The sequence below is a fragment of the Triturus cristatus genome, chromosome 1_2 (genome assembly GCF_964204655.1).
Source record: "Triturus cristatus chromosome 1_2, aTriCri1.1, whole genome shotgun sequence".
Taxonomy (NCBI): Eukaryota; Metazoa; Chordata; class Amphibia; order Caudata; family Salamandridae; genus Triturus; species Triturus cristatus.
The window spans coordinates 1,045,837,473-1,045,860,615 of NC_140580.1; the positions used below are offsets into that span (position 1 = coordinate 1,045,837,473).

Below are 23,143 nucleotides of genomic sequence, written 5' to 3' on the forward strand. Positions count from 1 at the left end.
TAGGACACAGTTCTTTTCTCTCCAGTTCATGCAACGTAACACAGAAAATCTACAACTCTTTGTATGTCTGGAGCTTAGTTCAGCAAAGACATGTCTCATCCCCATCATTAAACTTTCCTTCCAACAAAAGACTACTCATTTCACAGTACATTGCAAGGAATGGTTGCTTACTTGTAATCCAAAGGTTCCACCAGGGATGCATTCTATCTTTCAGAAATATTTCTGTTTATATGAGGCATCTCAGGACAATATTCAAAACATAAAATTCCAATTTTTGAAAATGATCACATAAGAACACGTGTCGAAGATGTAAAATTTTCAGTTTCAATATAAATTTTATCCTGACATGAAAAGTTGGATGAGAAGCCCATTTTAGCCATTCTTGGAAAAAAACTAAAAACAAAACAAAAAACGGTGCGCATAAGAATCACCCCTTTCATAATATTTTGACACTGCTCTGTCTTGACAAACTGCTAGTGTGATTTATCTTTCACACTCCAATACCATTAAGGAGCGTCAGAAGTGTGGCAGTGGCGAATCAAACACATACTGAGAGATTGAGTTGGAAGAGAAGAGTGAGGGACAGAGAGCTGCAGCAATTGGAGCTAAAGATTATAGAGATGTCAACAGCGCTGCTGGTCTAAGAGATACCCCAGTAGCTGAAACTGATTCCCTTGGAGTTAACTAGGGATCCTGACCCGAAGGGCTCCGCCTCATAACTTGGGTATACTGCTGCCTACCTGGTATGCTTAAAGGGATGAGAGGTGAACACTAAGGTACACAAGATCCAGGATTCCCACAGTTTCCAGTTACATGTGGAAGAAGGTTCAGACAACTACTGACAGAGGTACATTTAGAATTAAGGCGAGGAGTAGACAAGGTTCCTGCACAAGAGGTTTCAGGTGGTCACACTGAGCGCGACACTAAAATATGGAAGGGGCAAGAACAACAATGAAGAGATTGTGAAAACGTAATTTTTAACACTTTGGTTACCTTTGCTTTTTTTGGTTGCCAGGTGCCTTGCTTGAATGGCCTGGATGCCGACACATTGCCGGCAGCTATTCAGGGAGTCGGCTGTGGTTCTTGCATGTGCTCTCAAAGCCGGTCCCCCTAGGAGGGGACGAGATTTACACAAAACAGTATGCATCTGGCTTAGACATCGTAAGGCCATGCTCGACGTGATATTTATTGTTCCTGTAAAAGATATCAGTAAGTCACAATACATTTTTGGTCATGATACCTTAGACATTTTTACTTTTATGAGATTTATTTCTAACACACATAAGGACATATTTATTGTTTGGTCATAGCAAGTTACCACTTGCATTTTATAACATTTTTAGATTTATACAATTAATCTCCATCACCCCAGCAAAGAGCAAGCTATCTTACAGCATGGCCTAAAATGAGCGTCACCTTGCATGTAAACAAACTTTGTAATATACTGACAGCTAACTTGTATTGTTGCAATTAAGTCCAAATTCAATGGGTAGCCTCTCAGTTACAACTATAAGACAAACGGAAGTACAAGGCACAACAGAATCAAGAAAAAGTGCATGCACAAACACGCACACACAAAGTTTCATATACCACAAATGCAGGTCACTAATCTCGCAAAAGCATTTATGGAATGGAGGATTATTATAAAATGTTGGAAATATATATATATTTTTAAGTATTTATTTATTTGAGTTTTTTAGTAAACCATAATTAACTAATCAGCAGTGGCCTCAGGACACTATGGAGGTGTGGGTAGATAAAGCTTAGTGGGTTGCCGGACAGTGCTCTACGAGAACCTGGTGATGGCTAACCAGTTGTCCATCCCATAGGTTTGGGAAGTGCCAAGGGCACCCAATGTGACCAAAAAAATGACAATGCGGTAAAAAGTTCTCAGAGCTACGTGTAAGGACAGCATATAAGTCTTACATGACCAACAAGCCAGGACTTCAAGGAATAACTAAGAAGTATTACAAGAAGATGGTAGCGCTATCTAAATGCCAGGGAGAATAGATGAGGCATAACGATTTTCAGAATCGAACGATGTCATTCCCCTGCGTCAAATGTAGTGGGAGGGAGTTCCACAAGGAGGCGTGCACATGAGTTTTCAAACATAAATCTACGAAGCGTTTTGGTTTTCAAAGATTTTTGCATAATGTCATTGGTGGGAGAAGTAAGCCTTTCTTCAAGGGTGACATTTCCACCAATGCAAGGATATCAGGAAGGCTTCATGAATAAAGGTAACACCCATTTGTGGTCTAAGCTTTGCCTACTTCATTTGCGTTTCTCAGAGTCCAAATTGGGCGAAGGCATTGCGCAAGTTCAGCTTTATCATTGTGAATCAGCAGCGGTACACTAACAAAACGCAGCATTTTGATTGCCTTGACTACTTGTCAGCCAATATCGGTCTCGGGCATTTATAGCTATACATGTGGCAAGCATCTGAACAGCAGCAGCCAATATGTCATTATGCCTGCTTTCCCCAACACCTACCTGTGAATATCACGATTAGTGTTCGCCTTTCTCAGAGAATACGCATAGTAATTTCACCCGGTCTGTGCTCTCCAAGCCTAGTGCAAAACTGCTCCCAGGTATTGCCTAATATTACAATATAAATGCTTCTCAGGAAAATAAGCATCAACACTCCAAAGGGAATGTCATGTGAAAATGTTTGTTTACTATAGACAACAAAGTAATAGAGACTGATAAAGTATTTTGGCAAAAGTCTCACTCACACTGGAAGGGAAAACAGTGCAACTTCTTTCGGTTTATAAATCTTACATCAAAATAGTAACGGGGGGGGGGGGTGTGGCTTGGCGCCAACAGCAATGGCCGCTTAGCCGAGTAGCTCCGCCATTGCCGGGGCACAAATCCCCCTAAATCTCCTTCAATAATCCTCAAGACGCGATCACAACTGAGCCCGACACCCGAGCAATAGTAACGGACCCGTAACCTGCAAAAGTTAGAGCTGAATCGCCGTCGAGGGAAGCGCAAGGCCAGGGGGTGCGGCGCCGATGGACTAGGAGGCGAGACGCGGCCTGTCGGGAGATCGAGGAGGAATCCGGCTCTCGAGCGCCACGCCTGGGAACAGGTGAATGCTGATTGGCCCACACCCCGATCTGGGACGACCGGCAGTGGGTTGGCAGGCGACTACCTGCTGTCCGGTAAACCCGTGGATGCGCTTCCGTCTGTTGCGCAGCGGAGGAGCGGCGGATTGCCCCGCGGCGCTGGACGGGACCCGACTGGCTGAGGAGACGGGAGTGGATCGAAACTTGAAGGGGGAGAGGCCGTGGACCTTCCGACGCCTGGTAAGCCCTCCCCCTCCCCACACGCCCGAAATTAGACTGCCGTCTGTGTGGTAATTGGGCCCTCAGGCCCTCATGTATGGAAATGAAGGACGCAGACACCGGATGACTGGTACAGCAAACTGGCCACGAGCACGTGCGCTCGGCCCCTTTTATTGTCAGGGTCACCTGACTGGTGACGCCTGTGGTGGGTGGGTGTTCAGTGTGGGTTACCTGTCAACTGGAACACTAGAACGTATCCAGCCGGATACTACATCCCTCCCAAACTTTAATGAAAGTTGAACCAAAATGAAGTCCGAACATGTGGGAGAAAACGCACAAGTTACAAACAAACCATTGACTGGCGAGCAGGACTTCCACGTCGTCTCTTTGCTGATGGTCGACTGCCGGCGAGGGTGTTCTGACAGCCGGGACCACTCTGTCTCCTTGGCACAATGTCCAAGTGCTCTAGGGATGCGTGATTTGGGACTTACAACGTGGAAGTGCGCTTCACAGTCTCTTTCTTGTACCGCCGTCGGTGGAAGTGTGGGTGGAATGACGGTGGACCCTCGTTATTCGACCTTCCGCTGTATGCCCTGGTAGAGGTGTTTCCTCCAACTAGTAGTTGTCTTCTTACAGGACTCCCCGTTGCAGGATATCCCTCTCACGGATACCCCTCTCTCGTGGGTGTCCCCTCTCACGGGACGACCCGGAGGCCCTTTTGTTGCCAGGCTTCCACTGGAACGGTTGACCGCGCTTTGTCGCTCCAATCGCGTTGGAGGAGTCGCTACGGGTCCTCTTTCCGTGTCCGAAGTTCCACCTAAAAGGGTGCTGTTGGCACTTGGTCCTTCACGCTCTGCCTCTGTTCTCCTAGGATCTCCAAAGCCAGCTTCAACAGTCCATCTCTCGTCTTGGGGCCCCGCTGCCACCGGTGTCCCTGAGGCCTCTGCCCCTTGGATGTCCACGGTCCTGTGTCCGTGACTTCCCAGAGGTGGTTGTTACCAACGGACCGGCCTGCTCGTGTCTGTCGTCCCCAGGTGACCTTCGGGTTTACGCATCGACGTTTACTCCCAGTGGGGCTGATGTTGTTTTCCAGGTACTAGGTCTGGGTGCCCATGCACCTTCGCACTTCCCTCTTCGGGTACTCCTTCTGGTGTGTGTGTTGATCTGTCACGCACACCTCTGTGCTCTTCTCCTTTCCTCTTCGGGTGTTCTCCTTCTGGCGTGTGCGTGTTGATCTGTTACGCACACCTCTGTGCTCTTCTCCTTTCCTCTTCGGGTGTTCTCCTTCTCCTTCCACTGCGACGTGATCCAGTCTTCCTGCCTGTTTGCTCGTCCTTACCAGGCTTCCTCGTGTAGCGTGCACTCTACGCGTTTCCCTCTGGTCTTGTCCCGCCACTCGGACACTGTTTTCCTTTCGCTCTGTGACTGGACCAATCATCGCGACCTTCTGTCTCGTAGTTGCTTCTGATGTTGAGTGATGTTACTGGACCTCTTTTCCTACTCCTCCTGGTCCTCTTTGTGAACCTCTCATGGGGTCCTCTTCAATGACGTCCCTTCGGACTTCCTCTTCTCTTCAGCTCTGACCTCTTGGCAGGTCAGTGCACTCTCCGACCTCTTGTAGGTCTATATCCTCCTTACGACCAACTGGTGGTCAGCGTCGTCCTCCTTGCGACCATCTTGCTGGTCGGCGTCGTCCTCCTTGCGACCATCTTGCTGGTCGGCTTCTTCCTCCTTGCGACCATCTTGCTGGTCGGCTTCGTCCTCCTTGCGACCATCTTGCTGGTCGGCTTCGTCCTCCTTGCGACCATCTATCTCGGTGGTCGGCTTCGTCCTCCTTGCGACCATCTATCTCGGTGGTCGGCTTCGTCCTCCGCGCGACCATCTCGGTGGTCGGCTTCGTCCTCCGCGCGACCATCTCGGTGGCCGGCTTCGTCCTCCGCGCGACCATCTGGGTGGCCGGCTTCGTCCTCCGCGCGACCATCTGGGTGGCCGGCTTCGTCCTCCGCGCGACCATCTGGGTGGCCGGCTTCGTCCTCCGCGCGACCATCTGGGTGGCCGGCTTCGTCCTCCGCGCGACCATCTGGGTGGCCGGCTTCGTCCTCCGCGCGACCATCTGGGTGGCCGGCTTCGTCCTCCGCGCGACCATCTGGGTGGCCGGCTTCGTCCTCCGCGCGACCATCTGGGTGGCCGGCTTCGTCCTCCGCGCGACCATCTGGGTGGCCGGCTTCGTCCTCCGCGCGACCATCTGGGTGGCCGGCTTCGTCCTCCGCGCGACCATCTGGGTGGCCGGCTTCGTCCTCCGCGCGACCATCTGGGTGGCCGGCTTCGTCCTCCGCGCGACCATCTGGGTGGCCGGCTTCGTCCTTCGCGCGACCATCTGGGTGGCCGGCAACCTTCGCGCGACCATCTGGGTGGCCGGCAACCTTCGCGCGACCATCTGGGTGGCCGGCTTCACGAGGTGCGTCACGTCGTGCGACTACCTGTGTTTGCTTGAGTGGTCGAGTGCTGGTGCATGCTTCTCTTCGTACCGTCGCGGTACATCTTCAGAGTCGCGTTGCTCCTTGCGCTGTGTGATTTCTTGATGTGGTGGCTTCTTGGCGCCACTGGGTGTACTTCTTCATCCTTAGCCCGCCAGTGTCGGATTCTTGCTGCGCGCATCCTCGTCAGTGGGTTCCTCTTCCTAGGCGCTGCTGTGTACCTTCCGCGTCCGGGGTACATCTGCGCTGAGTCCTTTAGTTCGCTCGAGGGTTCCGCTCCACTTGATGCGGCGACAGCACAGTCCTTGCTGGGGTGGATGTGGCTTGACACCATTATTCTTTCACCTTGTCTTGCTGTGGGATGGCGCGGCATCCCGGTGACACACTGTCTCTTCTTCCTGCGCTTCTGGCGCATTCCTGCGCGCCTCCGTCGCGTTCCCGTGCACTCACCATTGTGCATCAGTCTGACCTTGCGGTGCATGCCTCGCTGCCTCTTCTCCATGCCTCTCTATTCCATTCCTGCAGCTGGTGCAATGCTGCTCTCCGGCCACTAGATGGCAGTGCAGGGTTTTCACTTTACTTCTCTCAGCAGCAACCTTCTCTGCTGCAAACCTGTTCTTCCTTGAATGTTCTTTCCCTTTCCAGGCTCCGGTGGAGTGCAGGAGCCACAGCCGAGCAGTGGAGTGCAGGACGGGGGCTGGGCAGCAGGTAAGTCTCTTTTTTCCTATATTTATTTGCTAAGGCAGAGGGGCCACAGGCATTGACAGCGCTGCACAGGGGCATCACTAGCTGGGGGAGAAATGCTCCTTGTGTGGATGGCGGCTGGCTCAGTGTCTTTTACCTTTATTTATCTTCCCCAGCACCAGTGATCGGGGCACATCTCCTTACGTGATCGGGGCACTTCTCCTTTCTCTCCCGCCCCTTCGGCAGCACCTGCATTCGCTCGCTGACCGGGGCGGGGAGTGGTGCTGTGGCTGCGGGTAGGCTCCGCTTTCGCTTCCTCACTGCTTGCCAGCGCTGGGCGCCTGCAGACGTCCCCACATGGGGCACCTCGTGCTCCTCACACTTCAATAAGGTCCGCGCTACGATGCGCCTTTGATCTGGGATCTGTCCCGCCCCCTCCTCGTTGCTCGGGCCCTGGGGGGGGGGTGTGTGTGTGTGTGTGTGAAGCTGGGCTGGCGCCACCTCATGCGGTGACGGACCTCACCTCCAGGCACAGTCACGCTGCTCCCCTGTCTTCGCGCCTCATTGCGCCGCTGGCCATCCGCTGCCTGTCCGATGCTCTCCCCACCCGCAGCAGCTTCTTCATTCGCTTGCTGCTCGGGGTGGGGAGTGGTGGTGCCGATGTGCAGGGCAGTGAGTTGGGGCGGATGAGACCGGGTCACAGCTCGGCGTCGCGGGTGGGCTCCGCATTTGGTTTCGCTTCCTCATCGCTGTCCCCCGCAGGCTCACTCGGCTTGCGTTCAGCGCGGAGAGCAGGCGGAGGCGACAGGGGTCTCGGTGTGGCGCTTCTCCTTCACCCGCTGTGCGGCGGTGACTTACTTTCTGCAGTTCCCCACTTTCGACCTGCGGCCTTCGCCTTCACGCGGGTGGGCTCCGCTTAGCTCGCACTTCCCCACAGGGGCACCGCAGCCGGCTCGACGGGGTCGGGGTGGGCACCCGACTTCCTCTTGCAGGGGTCACAGCGTGGCGGCCGCTGCGGGTGGGCTCCGCTCGGGGCAATACCCCACCAGGGACACGGCGGCCGGCTCATGAGGTGCGGGGTGGACTCCCGGTCACCTCGGTCTCTTACTACAGGCCCGGGGCTCGCCACATGCTCCGCAGGCCTTCCGGCCGCTGGCACCTTCCTCGCAGGGGGGGGGGGGGGGGGCGATTCCACGCGGCAGCTCTCTTCCTCTCCCCCGTTTTCCTCGGCCTCAAACTTCCCCCACCAGGACCGGGGGATGCGAGGCCACCGCACACGTGGGATAGGACCCACTCGTCGCCATTGTGGTAATTGGGCCCTCAGGCCCTCATGTATGGAAATGAAGGACGCAGACACCGGATGACTGGTACAGCAAACTGGCCACGAGCACGTGCGCTCGGCCCCTTTTATTGTCAGGGTCACCTGACTGGTGACGCCTGTGGTGGGTGGGTGTTCAGTGTGGGTTACATGTCAACTGGAACACTAGAACGTATCCAGCCGGATACTACATCCTGGAGTGAGAGACTCGGGGTATTTGCCGGCACCGGCTCAGCGGGAGGCTGGCCTCATCTCGCCTCCCGTGCTGCAGCTGATTTATCTCCGTTCTCACACAGGATGAATCCAGACTGAGACGTGAAACATAGCCTAGGGGGCGATATATATTTTGAGAGGCAGTACATTCTCAACATGGCTCCCTTAAAAAGCTAACACTGGAAGGGTGCTACTGAACTACTCCTGGAGCCAGATTGGAAGGGACCCCGCACATGTAGCAGATAGCATTGATGGCACCCTACCTGAGAGCTGAATGTCCACTGAGAAGAGCGCAGATGGAGGTGTGAGACACACATAAACCAACTAGACCGGGGGGTGGAGGGAGGGGGGCCAGCCACCCGTTAACTGAGAGGACGCGTTCGCCAGGGGCTACAAAGGTGAAAATTGATGAAGCCACACCTTGCTAAACATACGTGACGCATCTGGAGCGGTCGAGGTGGGTGATACGCGCCCCACCAATAGATAGATTGAATACGACCTGTGCCCGTTCACACTCCCCTATCCGCCGTAAGGTGAGCGCCGGAGGGAAGATCTGACCACATACATACCTGGCCACGCAGCTGGACGGCGTTGCCACCCTGGCCACCAGATCGGAAGCTTCCGGCTCTCGGGTGGGGACCGCCTTGCTGGCCCTGCGGCCCGCGATTGACACAGCGGAGGGCGGAGTCCGGTAGACGGGGTCGAGAGCGGTGGAACACCTAAGCGGAGAATAACGCCTCAAGAGGAAAGGTGCCCCCTGGAAGGGTGCGCACCCAACCTGCGGACCACCATCATCAAACCAAAAAATGCCCCAACAGTGCAATCTAATAAATTGGATAAGTATGCAGTCCCGAAAACGACGACGCTGGAGGAGGGGCTGCAGGGAGACCAGCAGAATGAAGCGGAACCATCTCTCCAATCTATAATGGCAGCCATCAAGGGACTGGGCACCACCCTCGAAACAAAAATGAACAACATGTCCATCAAAATGAATCTGATGTGAACCGACATGAGTAAAACGGCGGAAAAAGTCAAGACAAACTCCAGACAACTACCAAAAAGCTTGAAGAGCGACTCAGCACTCTGACTCACCAACACCGCCAAATAGCCCTAAAGCTCGAGGATCAGGAAGGGCGGGCGCGCCGCAGTAATATTAGAGTGGTGGGGGTCCCGGAGGGACTGGAGGGACCGAGCGTCGACCTCTTCCTTGAAGACCTGATCCTAAATAACCTCAAACCGAAACGGCTCTCTTCGCTCTTCACAGTGGAGAGGGCCCACCGAGCACCGGTTCCCAAGCCCAAGCCAGGTGCAGCCCCTAGGACAATTATCGCAAAGATCCTAAACTACAGAGACCGCGACGCTGTATTGCAGGCGGCAAGGATCCAGGGAGACCTACGCTATGACAACGCCACTATCCGGTTCTTCCCAGATTTCACCCTCAAAGTCCAGCAAGAACGACGATCATTCGAAGGGGTGAAGGCGGCTCTCCGGCAACGGGGGCTTAAGTACATGATGTTCTTCCCAGCGAAGCTAAAAATAATCGCGGATGGACGGTCACTCTTCTTCACCACCCCGCTTGATGTACAGGACTGGTTGGACGGGAGAGTGGAGCAGAAGAAGCCGCCTGGGACTGGGAGGGACCGGAAGGAGCCCAACACTTGCGGGCCGGGATCGCCCAGGGAACGGTCTGACACAGAAAGGCGCAACACGCGCTCCTGGAGATCGAGATCCAGCAGTCCGTGTCTGCCGGCGGCACAGAGAGACTGAAGGAACATGGGTTCCAGAACTGCAACAGGGGACAATGTCGCCAAACCATAATGTATAAATTGTCTTATTACTAGAAAGGGGGGTGGCAGACATTGGGGCCTGATTGAACTGAAAAATGGCCCATTAAAGTTGATGGAACTTTTTGCAATGCTGGACAATCACCGGGACACTAGACTGATTCTAAATTGTTCAATGCTATGCGTAAAATAAATTCCAGGGTTGCACAACATGATTGCCTCATAGGCTGGGCCAATATCCTTGGATCCCGTTCTTGACAAAAACTTTTCTTTGAGTAAAACAGGGGGGAACCTCGGGCGGCTGGAGTTGGCTCTAACCCACTTCCCCACATCACAGTTGACCAGTTACAAGGGCGATAGGCACTCTGCTAGTTGGGGATGTGGGCGGTTTCAAACCTACGTGGCAAGGTAGCAGGGAGGGGGGGGGGGGGGGGAAACCAAGGGACTCGGGAATGTTGGGTGTTTTAAACTGTTTATTGTTGGGTACGGGGGGGAGGGAACGGGGGGAGTTTCTAATGTGGTCATGCACTTTATGGTCCTTTACAAGGGGGTTGTGTCACAGGCTTTGTGGGTTGTTCAGAGACTTCTACTATTGTAATTGATATGCACTGGGACAAAAGTCTTAAACTCATGAGTTGGAACGTCAACAGATTGGGAGACAAAATAAAAAGGAGTATAGTGCTGCAGCAACTTAAGAGACATTTGCCTGACGCGGCACTGCTCCAGGAGACACATCTAATCGGTAACTCCTGCAAGGCGCTTAATAGATGGGGCTACATAATGGCGGCACATGCCGGCTTCACATCCGGGTCCCGAGGGGTGGGTATCCTTCTCCGACGCACCTTTCCCTTCAGTGTACAGCACACGTGGACCGACCCATTGGGACGTTTTGCAGCGGATTCGGGGAGGTGGGAGGGGCGCACGCTCACATTGGCGGTGGTCTACATCCCCCCAGGTCTCCAGGTACAATCATATAAGGATTTGGGTATATTTCTGCTCGCCCTGCCTGAGGGGCATTTTGTGATCGGGGGAGATTTCAACTCAGTCGCATACGGGACATTAGACAGACACCCACCACGAGACACTGGCACAGGGCAGCGATGGCTCCCCAATTTCCTTGAGGCTTTTGGCCTCATTGATCTTTGGAGGCTGTACCACCCCACTTTACGGGAGTACACCTTTCTCTCAGGAGCGCACCGCACCCTCTCGACGATTGACTACGTGCTCGCACCCCCTCAAGATTACTTAGCCACGAGTGAAATCAAACACTTGGCGAGGGGTGTCTCGGACCACTCCCCCATATGGGTCCATCTCACTATAGGAGACAGGAAAGTTGGCTGTGCCGTGCCGATAAATCCCTGGTACTTAAAAGACCAAGATACCAAACCCACTTTGGTGCGCGCAATCGACCAATATTTCTTAGACAATGAGGGTACGGTGAACTCCCCCACTACTCTGTGGGAAGCGTTTAAGACGGTTCTACGGGGTCATGCCATATCAACCATTGCGGGAAGGCGCAAGGATAAAGAAAACCAATTGGTCGATATTGAACGCGACCTCCTCCGCCTTGAGGAGAGAGCAGGGTACGACGCGGACCCAGCCATATCTCACCAACTGCAAATAAGAGTGGAAGAATATAAAGCAATTGCGACTGACGCTGCGAAAACCCTTGCGAGAGAGAAAGACGGGCGGTTCTATGATCAGAGAGATAAAGCAGGTAGAATGATAGCCTGGTTGGACAAAAAAGAGGGGGCGCAAAGAGTGGTATCGGAACTATAAAGTAGTGTGGGGGGGGGGTTCTTATTGAACCACACGACATAGCTAGAGAGTTCGCAGCGCACTTCGATAAAGTGTATCAGAGGGGTTCGGACCTCACGGAGGAAGCCTCATCTGACTTCTTAACAGGTATCCATCTACCTGTCCTCTCCGGGCACGATAGTGAAGCATTGGAGAGTGGTCTCACAAGTGACGAATTAGCCAAAGCCCGGGCAAGGCACTGGGCCCTAATGGCCTTCCCATTGAACTATACAAGCTTAAGCCAGATAGGGTGGCGCCTTACCTAAAAAGTATGTAGGAGGATAGCAGGAAAAAGGGGAAACTGCCAAGAGACCAGCGTATAGCTACTCTGGTCACCATTCCCAAGGAAGGGAAGCCAAAAGACGAATGCACATCATACAGACCGATTTCCCTGTTAAACGCAGAACCCAAGATACTTGCCAAGCTCTTGGCCAATAGACTGAGGCTGGTCATATCCAAGCTGGTACATCCAGACCAATCGGGCTTTATGCCACACCGAAATACGGCCCTCAATCTGCGGCGTCTCCATGGAGTGCTGGGGCGTTGCTCCAGCATCCAGGAAGACGAGATATTGGTCTCATTGGACGCGACAATGGTGTTCGATACTTTGGAATCGGCATACCTAATTGCTGTCCTTAAAAAGATGGGCTTCGGCCCTAATTTTATAGGGTGGGTGCAGCTACTATATGCGGAGCCACTGGCTCAATTGGCGGTTAACAACAAAATCTCGGACGTGTTCACACTGGGAAGGGGAACCAGACAGGGATGTCCACTCTCGCCACTCTTATTCGCACTTTCCCTTGAACCACTCGCAGCCTGGATACGAAGGGATGCTTCAATCCGGGGACTACGATGGACCGAGGGTTGGAAGGACCGGATCTCAGGTGTGGGCAGATCGGCACATTTATGCACGTCCTATGGGAATGCGACCATATCCAACGATTTTGGCAAGCTATACATTGGACCTTTAGGATGGTCCTGCACAAAAACATACACCCTGAAGCTAAATGCTGCCTCCTTAACATATGGGAGCCTGCGGACCTTAACACGTCCGAGAAGACTTGGGTAACCTTGGGTCTTACAGCGGCAAAAAGGGACATAGCGCAACACTGGGGGTCCGACATGCCACCTACACTATCAAAATGGAAACAAAACCTTGACTGGTGCATGTTTAGGGAAAAGACTGTATGTATTGCACGGGGATGTCCAAAAAAGTGGTACTCGATTTGGGGCGCCTGGAATGCCTACAGAGAGATATGTGAGGCACCTTTGGACCAACAGAAGAAGCGGACCTGTCTTCGTAAGTCCAAGCAATGAAACTGTTTTACGACGTAATACTGGAACTTGCTATATGTGTATTGCAGATTATTGATATATTGTATTTCTCTATTGCTATGCCGCTGTCTCTTTGTATTATCAATCAAAAGAATTTAAAAAAAAGAAAAAAATGAAATGCAAACATCTTAAAAAAGTAGAGAGTCGAAACCGGAGGCAAACACATGTAATACTTCAGGGTTGGCAATGTACTAATGGATTGGTACCAATGTCAAGCTGAAAATAACGTGTATATAAATGTTAACGGTAACAACCAGTTAAGCCCAAGTGGGAAATGTTCTAATAAAATAGATGTAAATTTGCAACAAACAAACATTTAATTTGGTCCAAAATTCATATATCAATCCATAACGGTAAACCAATAATCTGTGGTATACCTATGTCGCCGTATTCTTAAAGTATTCTGTCGTGCCACTTCTAAGTAGTGTTACATTCCCATGTAATCCCTACAAGAAAAAGAGAAAGAAAAATAATAATCATTACACAAGGAGTATAAAATTCCATTTTAAAAACATTGTAAAGAGGAAAGCTACAACAGATTCCGACTCCACAGCTGAATTTTCATTCACAAATAGGTATACCACCAACTACTCAACGGAAGTGAGACCACCTCTGCTGCAAGTGCCTAAATCAATAATCTATCAAGATATCAATTTTCTGAGGGTCAATTCCTTGTTGCCCCTCGGGGAATGTGACTACGCCATAAAGAAATTTCTTTACTCCAATCTGAATAATGTTCATGATGAAAATGTCTAGATACAGGATAAGATCACACGAAATCCCACCGAGCTGGCTCAAGTGTCAGTGGTGGAGAGGACTTTATATGGGAGTATACGGTACAGTCTCCCTAGTTCAATACTACTCAAACAGGTATCATACAGTCCTACTTATCTGCAAATGGACCAAGAATAGAGAAAACTTTATCAGGAATCCTTGTTCCTTTTTTTTTTTTTTTTTAAAGACCCTCACTCACACTATTAGTGACATGCTTCATCATCGGGTCTCATCTTGGTCCCTATAAACCAGGATGGGCTCGATCATATTCCCGGGAGCACTGTAGGGTATTACTTGATGGGGTCTGATAGTATAAAAATACCTTAAGAACATACAGTTTCCCTTTATTATTGATGTCCTACGTATGGTTACAAAAGTGTTGGAATCTTAAGGGTACCCTTATCTTCCATACACCCTACTCAACTTGTTTGACATGTTTTAACCCTACTATGAACAGTTCACAAGGATCTTGGACTTTCGTCAGGACAGGTCTTACTTACCCCGTATGGGGTTTGTTAAGAACCTATAAATGTCCTCTTAATGTCAGTCAGATTCACTATAAATAGACATTACAAAAACACGAAGACAGGCAGACCACCTTGCTGCAATGCAGGAAACATGTGACTGCCTATTTATCGAGTAAGAATAAGAGTAGATTATCATAATTTCATCATGCTCTTATTCCATCCTTCTATATACACACGTGGAAAGCATTATTTAAATTCACACAGCACTCTAGCATGCACGAGGAATGCCCAGATACTGGGTAGTGACATGAATTCATTTGACAAGCAACATATAGAAAAACGTGGCACATTGCACAGCAAACCAGGCGAAGCAAGACGTTAACGTTTTTTCTCATGTGCAGCTTTTGGGTGGCAAATCATTTATGAAAATTAGTAATATTAGTGAAGTATATGGTCGCAAGCGATGAAAAAATGAAGATACACTTGGAACAACTAAATTATGATTAGAAGTGTGATTAATAATCTAGTATAGTCATATCACATTTTGGTACAAGACTACATTTTATTAGAATGGATAAAGTTTTTGGTGGTCTGCTCAACTTGCTCTTGTTTATTCCCCCTCCTTATCAGAGACTCACTGCTGGAAATTCCGATGTGGGCCTATGGTTAGAACATATGAGCTTTTGTTTGAGAAATGTTTCATAATGTATAGTACATCACCAGAGTGCAGTTGCTGAGGAGGCAAACTGAAGATTCGTTATTACCTTAAGAAATGGGTTAGTGCTAAGAGTTTTAAGCATCACAAAGTTGATTTTGATTTGCCAGTGCGATCTAACCATGATCATGCCATGCTGAATCCTCAGTTTTGCTAATTGTTTGTGCATAAAATATATAAAACTCCCTAGTTTTGAAGGTTTGGGAACAACTTCTAATTTTTCCTCACAAGACTGTCCATTTTACTTGAGACTTTCTTCTTCTCCCACAGAATGTTGTCAGTACTCTTGGCAAGTTTGACACTATAATCTAGATAGATTTAACAGCTCAAACAAGGGTTTTTACTCTGTTTCATGATCTCGTATTTTGTATCTGAGCCTTCATGGCAATCGAGTCATTATTCTGTATGGCTTATATTAAGAATTCAGTAAAAAATCTTTTAAACTTATTTTTAAACTAGAACTCAGTTATTGGGTGGTCCCAGTTCCTATCTGATTTTACTATAAAGGTTGGTTTAATGTTGGGGAGGGTAGTGTTTTTTCCCGCTAGATCAATCAGAATGCTGGGGCCGGGTTGCCAAAGGTAGCAATCGGGGTGCGTAAATTATTGGGTTTCAGCTCTCGCAAATCCATTCCTTCTTTGGGAAATAGCACAAAGTGGGTTACCCTGAAATCGTTAAGGGGTAACTAATATATTAGTACTTATAGTAACAGTAACAATTGTCCTTTCAGTTTCCTTTAAAAAGTATAGGGATGGTCTGGTGAAGGTCCCGAGTCAATATTCAGTGCCTGCCCTTAACCAATATCTCTGGTATCTCTCCCTCCCCCGCCTTTTTCCCCAGATTCCTAACAGATATATTTCTCATACTGCATTCCAGTTAGAACAAATGGGCGAGTGGGATTCTCAGCGAGCACCATTCTGGCAACCTCACTTCTTCCTCCCATCCCAACATAAAACCAAAATAAGCTGCCAGAATGACTCATGCCACCAATGACATGTAACCCCAGTTTAGATCTTTCGCTAGTAGAAATTTTCATTCTGGAATTTGTAGTTTTTAAAAAAATGTTACAGCTAAGAGTAAATACGGAGGCTCATGGCTCCTTCTATTCCCATCACCCTCGTTGATCCCACAGCGTTTGTTATCCACCCCCACGCCACAGATTTGCATCTCCTGCCACAATTCACATGTTTTTATAGTGGACTTAGGCCACTCCCGAGCCACCCTCTCCCCCACCATGCGGTGATGTACCAGCCTTGTCGAATGAGAGAATGCCCAGCAGCTCTGCCAGAACTCCTAACAGGTTTTTATTTGTTTTGCAATCTAGGTCTCTAAGGGCTAGATGTAGGAAGCGAAATACCGATTGCAAACACTGAAATTCGCAGAATTTCAACGTTTGCGACCGCTAAAGAGCCCTGTGAAATGTAGAGGGGAAAAATGCCAAGCGCAAAATAAGGTATCACTAAAAACCAGAGAAGTCAGAGATACCTTATTTTGCGATTTTGACCCACCGACTCTCAAATTGTGCCTTGCAATTTGTGAAATCGCAAAAATACATTCGCAAAGAAATGTAAGAAAAATCGCAAATAGCGATTTCTCTGGAAATCACTATTAGCGAATCTCAAATTACCACCAACTCAAAGCAGGTGTTAACCAGGTGCACTGCATATAAACAGCCCCAGAAAGCATCAGTTTCAACACAATGGTAGCCCTCCATGTCATTGCAAGGCGGATGCGGATGCAAGCAGCAGCACAGAGGATGAGGAGGCAATAGGAACACATATACAGAGCGTGCATCACCCTTTTCCATCTCACAGAGAAAGAAATTCATGAGAGGTACAGGCTTCACCCCACTAACATTCTAGACCGGATCCGTGACCTGCACCCAATCCTGGAGCACCAGACACACAGGGCGCACACAGTTCCAACACATGTGCAGGTCCTTTGTTCCCTGCACCTACTTGCATCAGGTAGCTACCAGGGGGTGATAGCTGTAGCTGTCTCACAAAGTTGCCTGTCACGCTTCTTCAACACCTTCCTGGATGCCATGCTTCAAAAAAATGCACCATTACATCCAGTTTCCCATCACGCAAATGGAACTGCATAAGACCAAGATGGATTTTTATCAGATGGCCCAGGTCATTAGGTGCATTGATGGGACACATATTGCAATCTGCCCCCCCTCTGCTACTGAGTATGTATATCGGAACCGAAAATCATATAATTCAATCAACGTTCAGATCATTTGTGATGCGTCTCACATCATAACTGATATAGTAGCGAAATTCCCAGGAAGCACGCATGACTCCTACATCTTCAGGCACAGTGGAATCTATACACGTCTGGCTGGGGGTGAATTTGGAGAAGGATACCTGCTAGGTAAATGCATGTGACACTCTGATGTATACCTTGGATGCATCTGTTGTTGCCTGTGATTGATGTTTCATACTTTCCCACTGCGCAGCGCATTAGCAGTGCGTGCATTCATACTCACCCCATTCCTCAACCCATCTAACCCAAGTGAGAGGAGATACAATGCTGCCCATAAGTATACATGGAATGTGGTGGAGTGGACCTTTGGACTCCTGAGGAGCAGGTTCCGCTGCCTCCACAAAAGTGGAGGTGCACGGCAGTTCCGCCCCAAGATATGCTGCAAAATCATAGCTACCTGTCCCATGCTACACAACCTGGCCACAAAGAAGGGAACCCCAGTTGAAATCACCGATTCAGACTCAGAGGTTGAAGAATGTCCACGGCCACTGCACAGTGCAGCAGGTGTTGTAGGAGCAGCAGATGGGAGACACAGACGTGCTGAGATCACGTGCAACTATTTCTAAGTAAGTAATGACACAAAGCCGTTACTGACAATTGTTTAACGGTGTTTTATTGTCCTTACATCAGGCAATATATATGCACACTGCCTCACCATACTGGCCTCTGTGTGCCTTGAGTTGCCCAGCGTGGCATGCCCACACTGCATGCACATTGTCATCCACTCTCCTACGGCAGACCGAAGACCTTCAGAAGACTTCTCAAGCAGCTCCCCCCCCCTACCCTCCCCCCCAGCGCCTTGAGACCCTCACTGGTAAGTAGTGCGCTCTACAAATGCTATGATTGATTGGGTCACATGGGTTACCTCACCCATCAGCGAACGTCAGCAACAGCATGGACTTATTTCCTGCGGCCACGCACAGCAGTGCTTGCCTCAGTGTGCACACTTCCCTCACTTGAGGACTGTTCTGCTGATGGCCCTTCCCTTGCACTACGCCGTCTGGGCTCAGCAACAGGTGGAGTTATGCTGCTGCAGCTGGTGACCTACTCACTGCCTCCACCATACCCAGACATTGTGGCAGCTATGTTGGCTATCTGGAGCAGTTCAACAGCAGTGGTGACCTGCACCAACCCCCTAGCAACATCTTGGCAGCAGTGGGCCATTTCCAACTGCATGGCCACTGTGCGTCTGCTCAGGACAGATGTGGCATTGCATAGGCAGTTGACCGCCTTTGTGTATCCCTCCATGCGCTGTTTTCCCTCCGACATGCGCCATGGTCACAGTCCAATTTGCTGCATAACTGCCGTACTGCCTCAGTCATGTCCCACATGCCCTCAGCAACAGTGGTGTTCAGTCCATTGATGCCCTCCTTAATGTCCCTCATGTTCCTGTTCATGGACACCAGCTGCCGTTGCATTAATCGAATTGTCTTCATTTGCAGGCGCTGCACCTTCATCATGATGCCCTCAAGACCTGCGAAGACACTGGATTCATCACCCTGCTCAGACGGAGTGTGTGCCCTTGGTCTGTGTCGGAGACCACGGGTGTGGCTACGCTGCATGGATGACTGTGTTTCGGGAGACTGTGCAGGCTCTTTGTGCATGGTCTGTGGAGCTCCTGTGCTCTCTTCCTCTACCCCGTCCATCTCCTGTTGTGTTTCCACTGTGTACCTCCTAGGTCTGGGTGGTGGTGTAGATGTGACATCTGTGGGTGTCTGGGACTCTTCCTCCTGAATATGTTGTTGCCCAGGTGCCTCATGTGTCTCCCTCTCTTCTGTCTGGGGCGCATGTTCGCCTGTGGATACAGATTGTCCATTTACTGTCTTGCCTTGCAGCATTTGTGTTACATTAAATTACATGAGTTTCTATTCACACTAACAGTCCTCCGCTTGGTAATTGACTGATGTGAGGCCCCTGCAATTGTGTTGACAAATCTCACTGGTATGTTATTTGGGTTTTGGGACAACATCTCCCATGATGCATTGCTGATTGTTTGCAAAATATGGACTGGAGTGGAATTCTAACTTGCTCATGGGGGATTGGGGATGGTGTGGGTTCAGGCCATACTGTGAATGCATCTTACCTTGTCTGGTGTTGTCTCGGGCTGAGCCGTCCACGTCTTCTATGCCTTGATGGTCTCAGGCTGGAGGGTGGACTCCACCAAATCATGGTGTGGTTGCAGGCGCTGTGGATAGTCCGCCACCATTCTTCTTTGCTAGTTTCAGCCTGTCTGCTGCCCTCTCCTTCGCCCTGGAGCGCAAGTCATACCAGCACTTCTTCAGGTCGTCGATTGAGCGCTGGGTGACCCCAATGGCATTGATCTTGCCTTGCATTTCCAGCCAGATCTTTCTCTTCTGGGATTCAGGGACATGCAGGGATTTCTTTCCAAATAACTGGTCATGTGTCTTCAACACATCTTCAATGAGGACCTCCAACTCCTTCTCACTAAACTTCTGCTTCCTTTTTCTTTCTGCAGGCTCCTTTCCCTGCTCCTGTGTGTCCATCCTGCCAGTTGGTGTCTGCCTGAACACTCCTGTACAGCTCCTGGGTGTGTGCTCCTGCTTTCTGCCTCTCCCACAGCCTCAGGCACTCAGAAACAGCATGGGTGTGGCCACTTCCTGTGTGTGATGTCATCGGAATGCACCTGAACGGCAGAATTGCAAAATTGTGATTTTTTTTAAAATTGCGATTTCGCTAATTCCGAATCGGTAATACCGATTCGGTATGGGGGTTTGCGAGTTTTAGGGAATCGCAATTTATTTGCGATTTTTTTTTATCTACATGGCGGTTTGCGATTTCTTAATAGCGATTTGGTAAAAATCGCTATTAAGAACTCGCAAATATATTTTTACCTACATCTGCCCCTTAGTGTCAACAACGGTGACGTTGCAGCATGCTACAAAACATCTGAACTATATGAGGAATGATCTGGAAAGGAACATGCATATATCTAGAAGGCAGTTAGAAAACAATGTCCAAGGTCAATGATGTTCAAGAAGTAGAAACCTCACTTCCTGAATAAAGAAAACTAAATACATCTCAAATGAATGGCAATCCGCACGCTTTACAGGTACACATATACATGATCTGCTGCAGAAATGGAGTCGACTTTAGAAAATACATGACGATGCAAGTTTACCGATTAGAAAAGTACTAACGATCCTAAACACATCGGGATAACATGTCAACACTGGCTTTAAAACATTTTAAAAAGTGGGTTTTCAAAATGTTTTCATAGACTGTTACAGAGCAACACAGTTGTCTTTCCCTTAAACGTAGAAAACATACCCAGCACAATCCTGAAACCGATTTATGATACACCGAACATGCTGGCAAGAGCTGTCACCACAGCATTATTGTTTTGTGTTTCAGAAGGTTCCTCCAGCCATGATAACATAAACACAATGAAAACGCAACCTAATCAGAAAGAAAGCAAACGAGAAGCATGTGTTTCCCTCCCAAGTTGCATTACTTAATGCCAAAGCAGTGGATTTTGCATTTTGGAGCTTTTTGTTCACAAATGCACAGAAATTACAGTTTGGGAAAGGCCGTTGTTTCGGGACGAAAAAGAGACAATTGTTCACCTACAGTCATCGTTCTGAAACTGGGCTTGAATCTGCACTTTCTTTCTCAGTCCCTTAAAAAAACTTATCTTAAGATAGAGAGGTATGCTATGCCTATTAATGCCTAAGGATTAAAGTGGTGTTCAAAGTCTACATGGAGAATTTCAATAGTAAAGATACTCAAATCAGATAATCCATTGAGAAATAACTGAAAAACAGGAACTTAAACCATTAATGATGCGGCTTGACAGGCAGGCCAAAACCAAAAAGGTGCACAAAACGAGATGCAGAATTTAAATTAAACCCCATTGGTGCGATTCATAAAGCAGGGCTTGAAAAACCAAAAACACTGTCCTACAACCACATGGAAACTGTAGTGTTAAGGACACCAGGCGGGTTCAGCTCGTGGATTTATTGGTAAATTCCAGCATATATATATCTCTAGGCAAGCACTGAATACAACTACTATTCCCTCAGCCCAAATCCCCCCAACATTCCACAACTCCGCCCTAAATATCCTCCCAGAATCTTCACATACCTTCCACATGATCGCACCTTCTTACATCACAGCTATCAACACAACACATCTTTTCCCCTTAAAAAAACAAAGATTCACTGTCAACTATGCACACAAAAACTGGAGATTATGTAAGGTACTAACAAAATAACTTTACATGTACATAATGAGTGATAACAAACCCAGTACTGTTACACAGAGATCTGCTTATCACACTAATAGTCACATAACCACTTTGTTGGTTTACCTGGCCTTCCCTTGGAAGATACAGCAATTTCCACCCCTTTGGGACTATTCCTGGGAAACAATCCGGAACAGGATTATTACTTGGAGGACAATCAAGAGCCACTTCTGGTACTACATCTCATCCTTCTACAACAACATGCAGACTTCCATCCTCACCCTCACCATCTACAGCATCCTCACCCTCAACTTCTGCATCACTCATAGCTCCACGACTCACAGCATCCTCCATCACCACACTACCTTTGTCTGCTCCAAACGAATACCCTTGAGAAGCATTCACACACTTGGACATTATTTCTTCCTTCCAACACACCACTACACAACTCATGTGCCAACATTTATCATACTCCAACTGTACAGAATTCCGCAAAACCTTTGATCACCTTCATTGGTTCATAAAACTTGCGAACACCTTTCGGTACTATAATAGGCTTCTTCAATCTCATAATTTGTCCAATCTCAACAACTGTCATTTTACACCTTCCTTTCTTTTCAAAATACTCAATATACGTTACACAACCTTTCTTTCACTCTTTCCCATGACCACTCACTCCCTGTGGACCCTTCTGAAAACAACCAACTAAGATTGCATTTAAATCTCGGAAAATGACCTTCATCAACTCAAAAGAAGTATCAACTGTGGCATTCCACACTGTAGACCTGTAAGACTATACCATTTTAATTACTGGTGCCTCCAAACACGGATCACTCCTCTCTGACAACTGAATAATCCCCTTCAAAAACGTATCAACTCTCTCCACCATACCATGTTTGTGGGGATTACCTAACGATGTAGTATGATGCACCACACCATAATTTTCCAAAAACATTTTAGACTTACCAGACAAAAATTGTACACCATTATCAGTTCTCAAGCTAACAGGCACTCCTTCATTGAAAAATATTTCCTCCAAAAATTTCAGCAGCATTTGCTTTTTCCACCACCTTCACTACTGGCCATCTGTACAAAGAAATGCATTACAACCAAAACAAATTTATGTTGCACTCCCAGTGGCCCCATAATGTCCTTATCAATACTCTCCCATGGTTCTTCCGGGCACCTTACATCACACATGGGTAGTCTTGATTTTGTCAAAGCACACTTAACACACTCTCTCATCATACATTCAATTGCCATATCCATGCCAGGCCACCAATAAAGATTCTTTATGGCCTGCTTCATTCTCACAATTCTAAGATGTCCTTTGTGCATTTGCTCCTCCATAAAATATGCTTTTAAATACTAGGTGGAACTGCTCTTTCATTCCAGGCAATATGTTCTTTTCCCACAGAAAGTTCATCCCTTAACTCCCAAAACACTCTCACTTGTCCACTCAGTTTTCTTCCTCGGCCAACCTGACCCAATATACTCCCTCACTCCACATAATAGTTTGTCATTCACATACCCATCATTCAATGCCTTTAGCCTGATAGCAGGTTTGCTCCCATCACACATCAAAGCAATTTGATAATCTTCACGCTCATCATGTTCACATTCCATCGTTTTATAGGGCATCCTGGACAGGAAGCCTGCCACATTTTCTTCCCAGGTATATATAATCCTGCATACGCATTGACATACGAGCTAACATCACTGATGTATGTACCAACCCTTCAGAATAACCGAACAAGAGGTTTATGATCCCTCCAGATTTCTACTTGCCTACACCATACAAACGTTCTAAAATGGTCTAAAGCCAC

The 23,143-nt window shown here is 48.7% G+C and overlaps 1 protein-coding gene across 2 annotated transcripts in view; it reads right to left on the bottom strand.

Annotated features, from left to right (window-relative positions):
* Positions 1 to 23,143, bottom strand: part of MRRF (mitochondrial ribosome recycling factor) — a 141,790-nt gene that overhangs the window by 68,505 nt on the left and 50,142 nt on the right. The window contains exons 1-3 of one of the 2 annotated variants that reach the window (XM_085612202.1): positions 21,218 to 21,269; positions 13,270 to 13,338; positions 994 to 1,194 (exon numbers count right to left, since the gene is read on the bottom strand). In XM_085612202.1, coding sequence (XP_085468328.1) covers positions 994 to 1,171 — 178 coding nt within the window. In that variant the 5' untranslated portion in view covers positions 1,172 to 1,194; positions 13,270 to 13,338; positions 21,218 to 21,269. Of the gene's footprint in view, positions 1 to 993; positions 1,195 to 13,269; positions 13,339 to 21,217; positions 21,270 to 23,143 lie in introns of those variants that run through there. The other variant, XM_085612193.1, reaches the window with a different exon arrangement.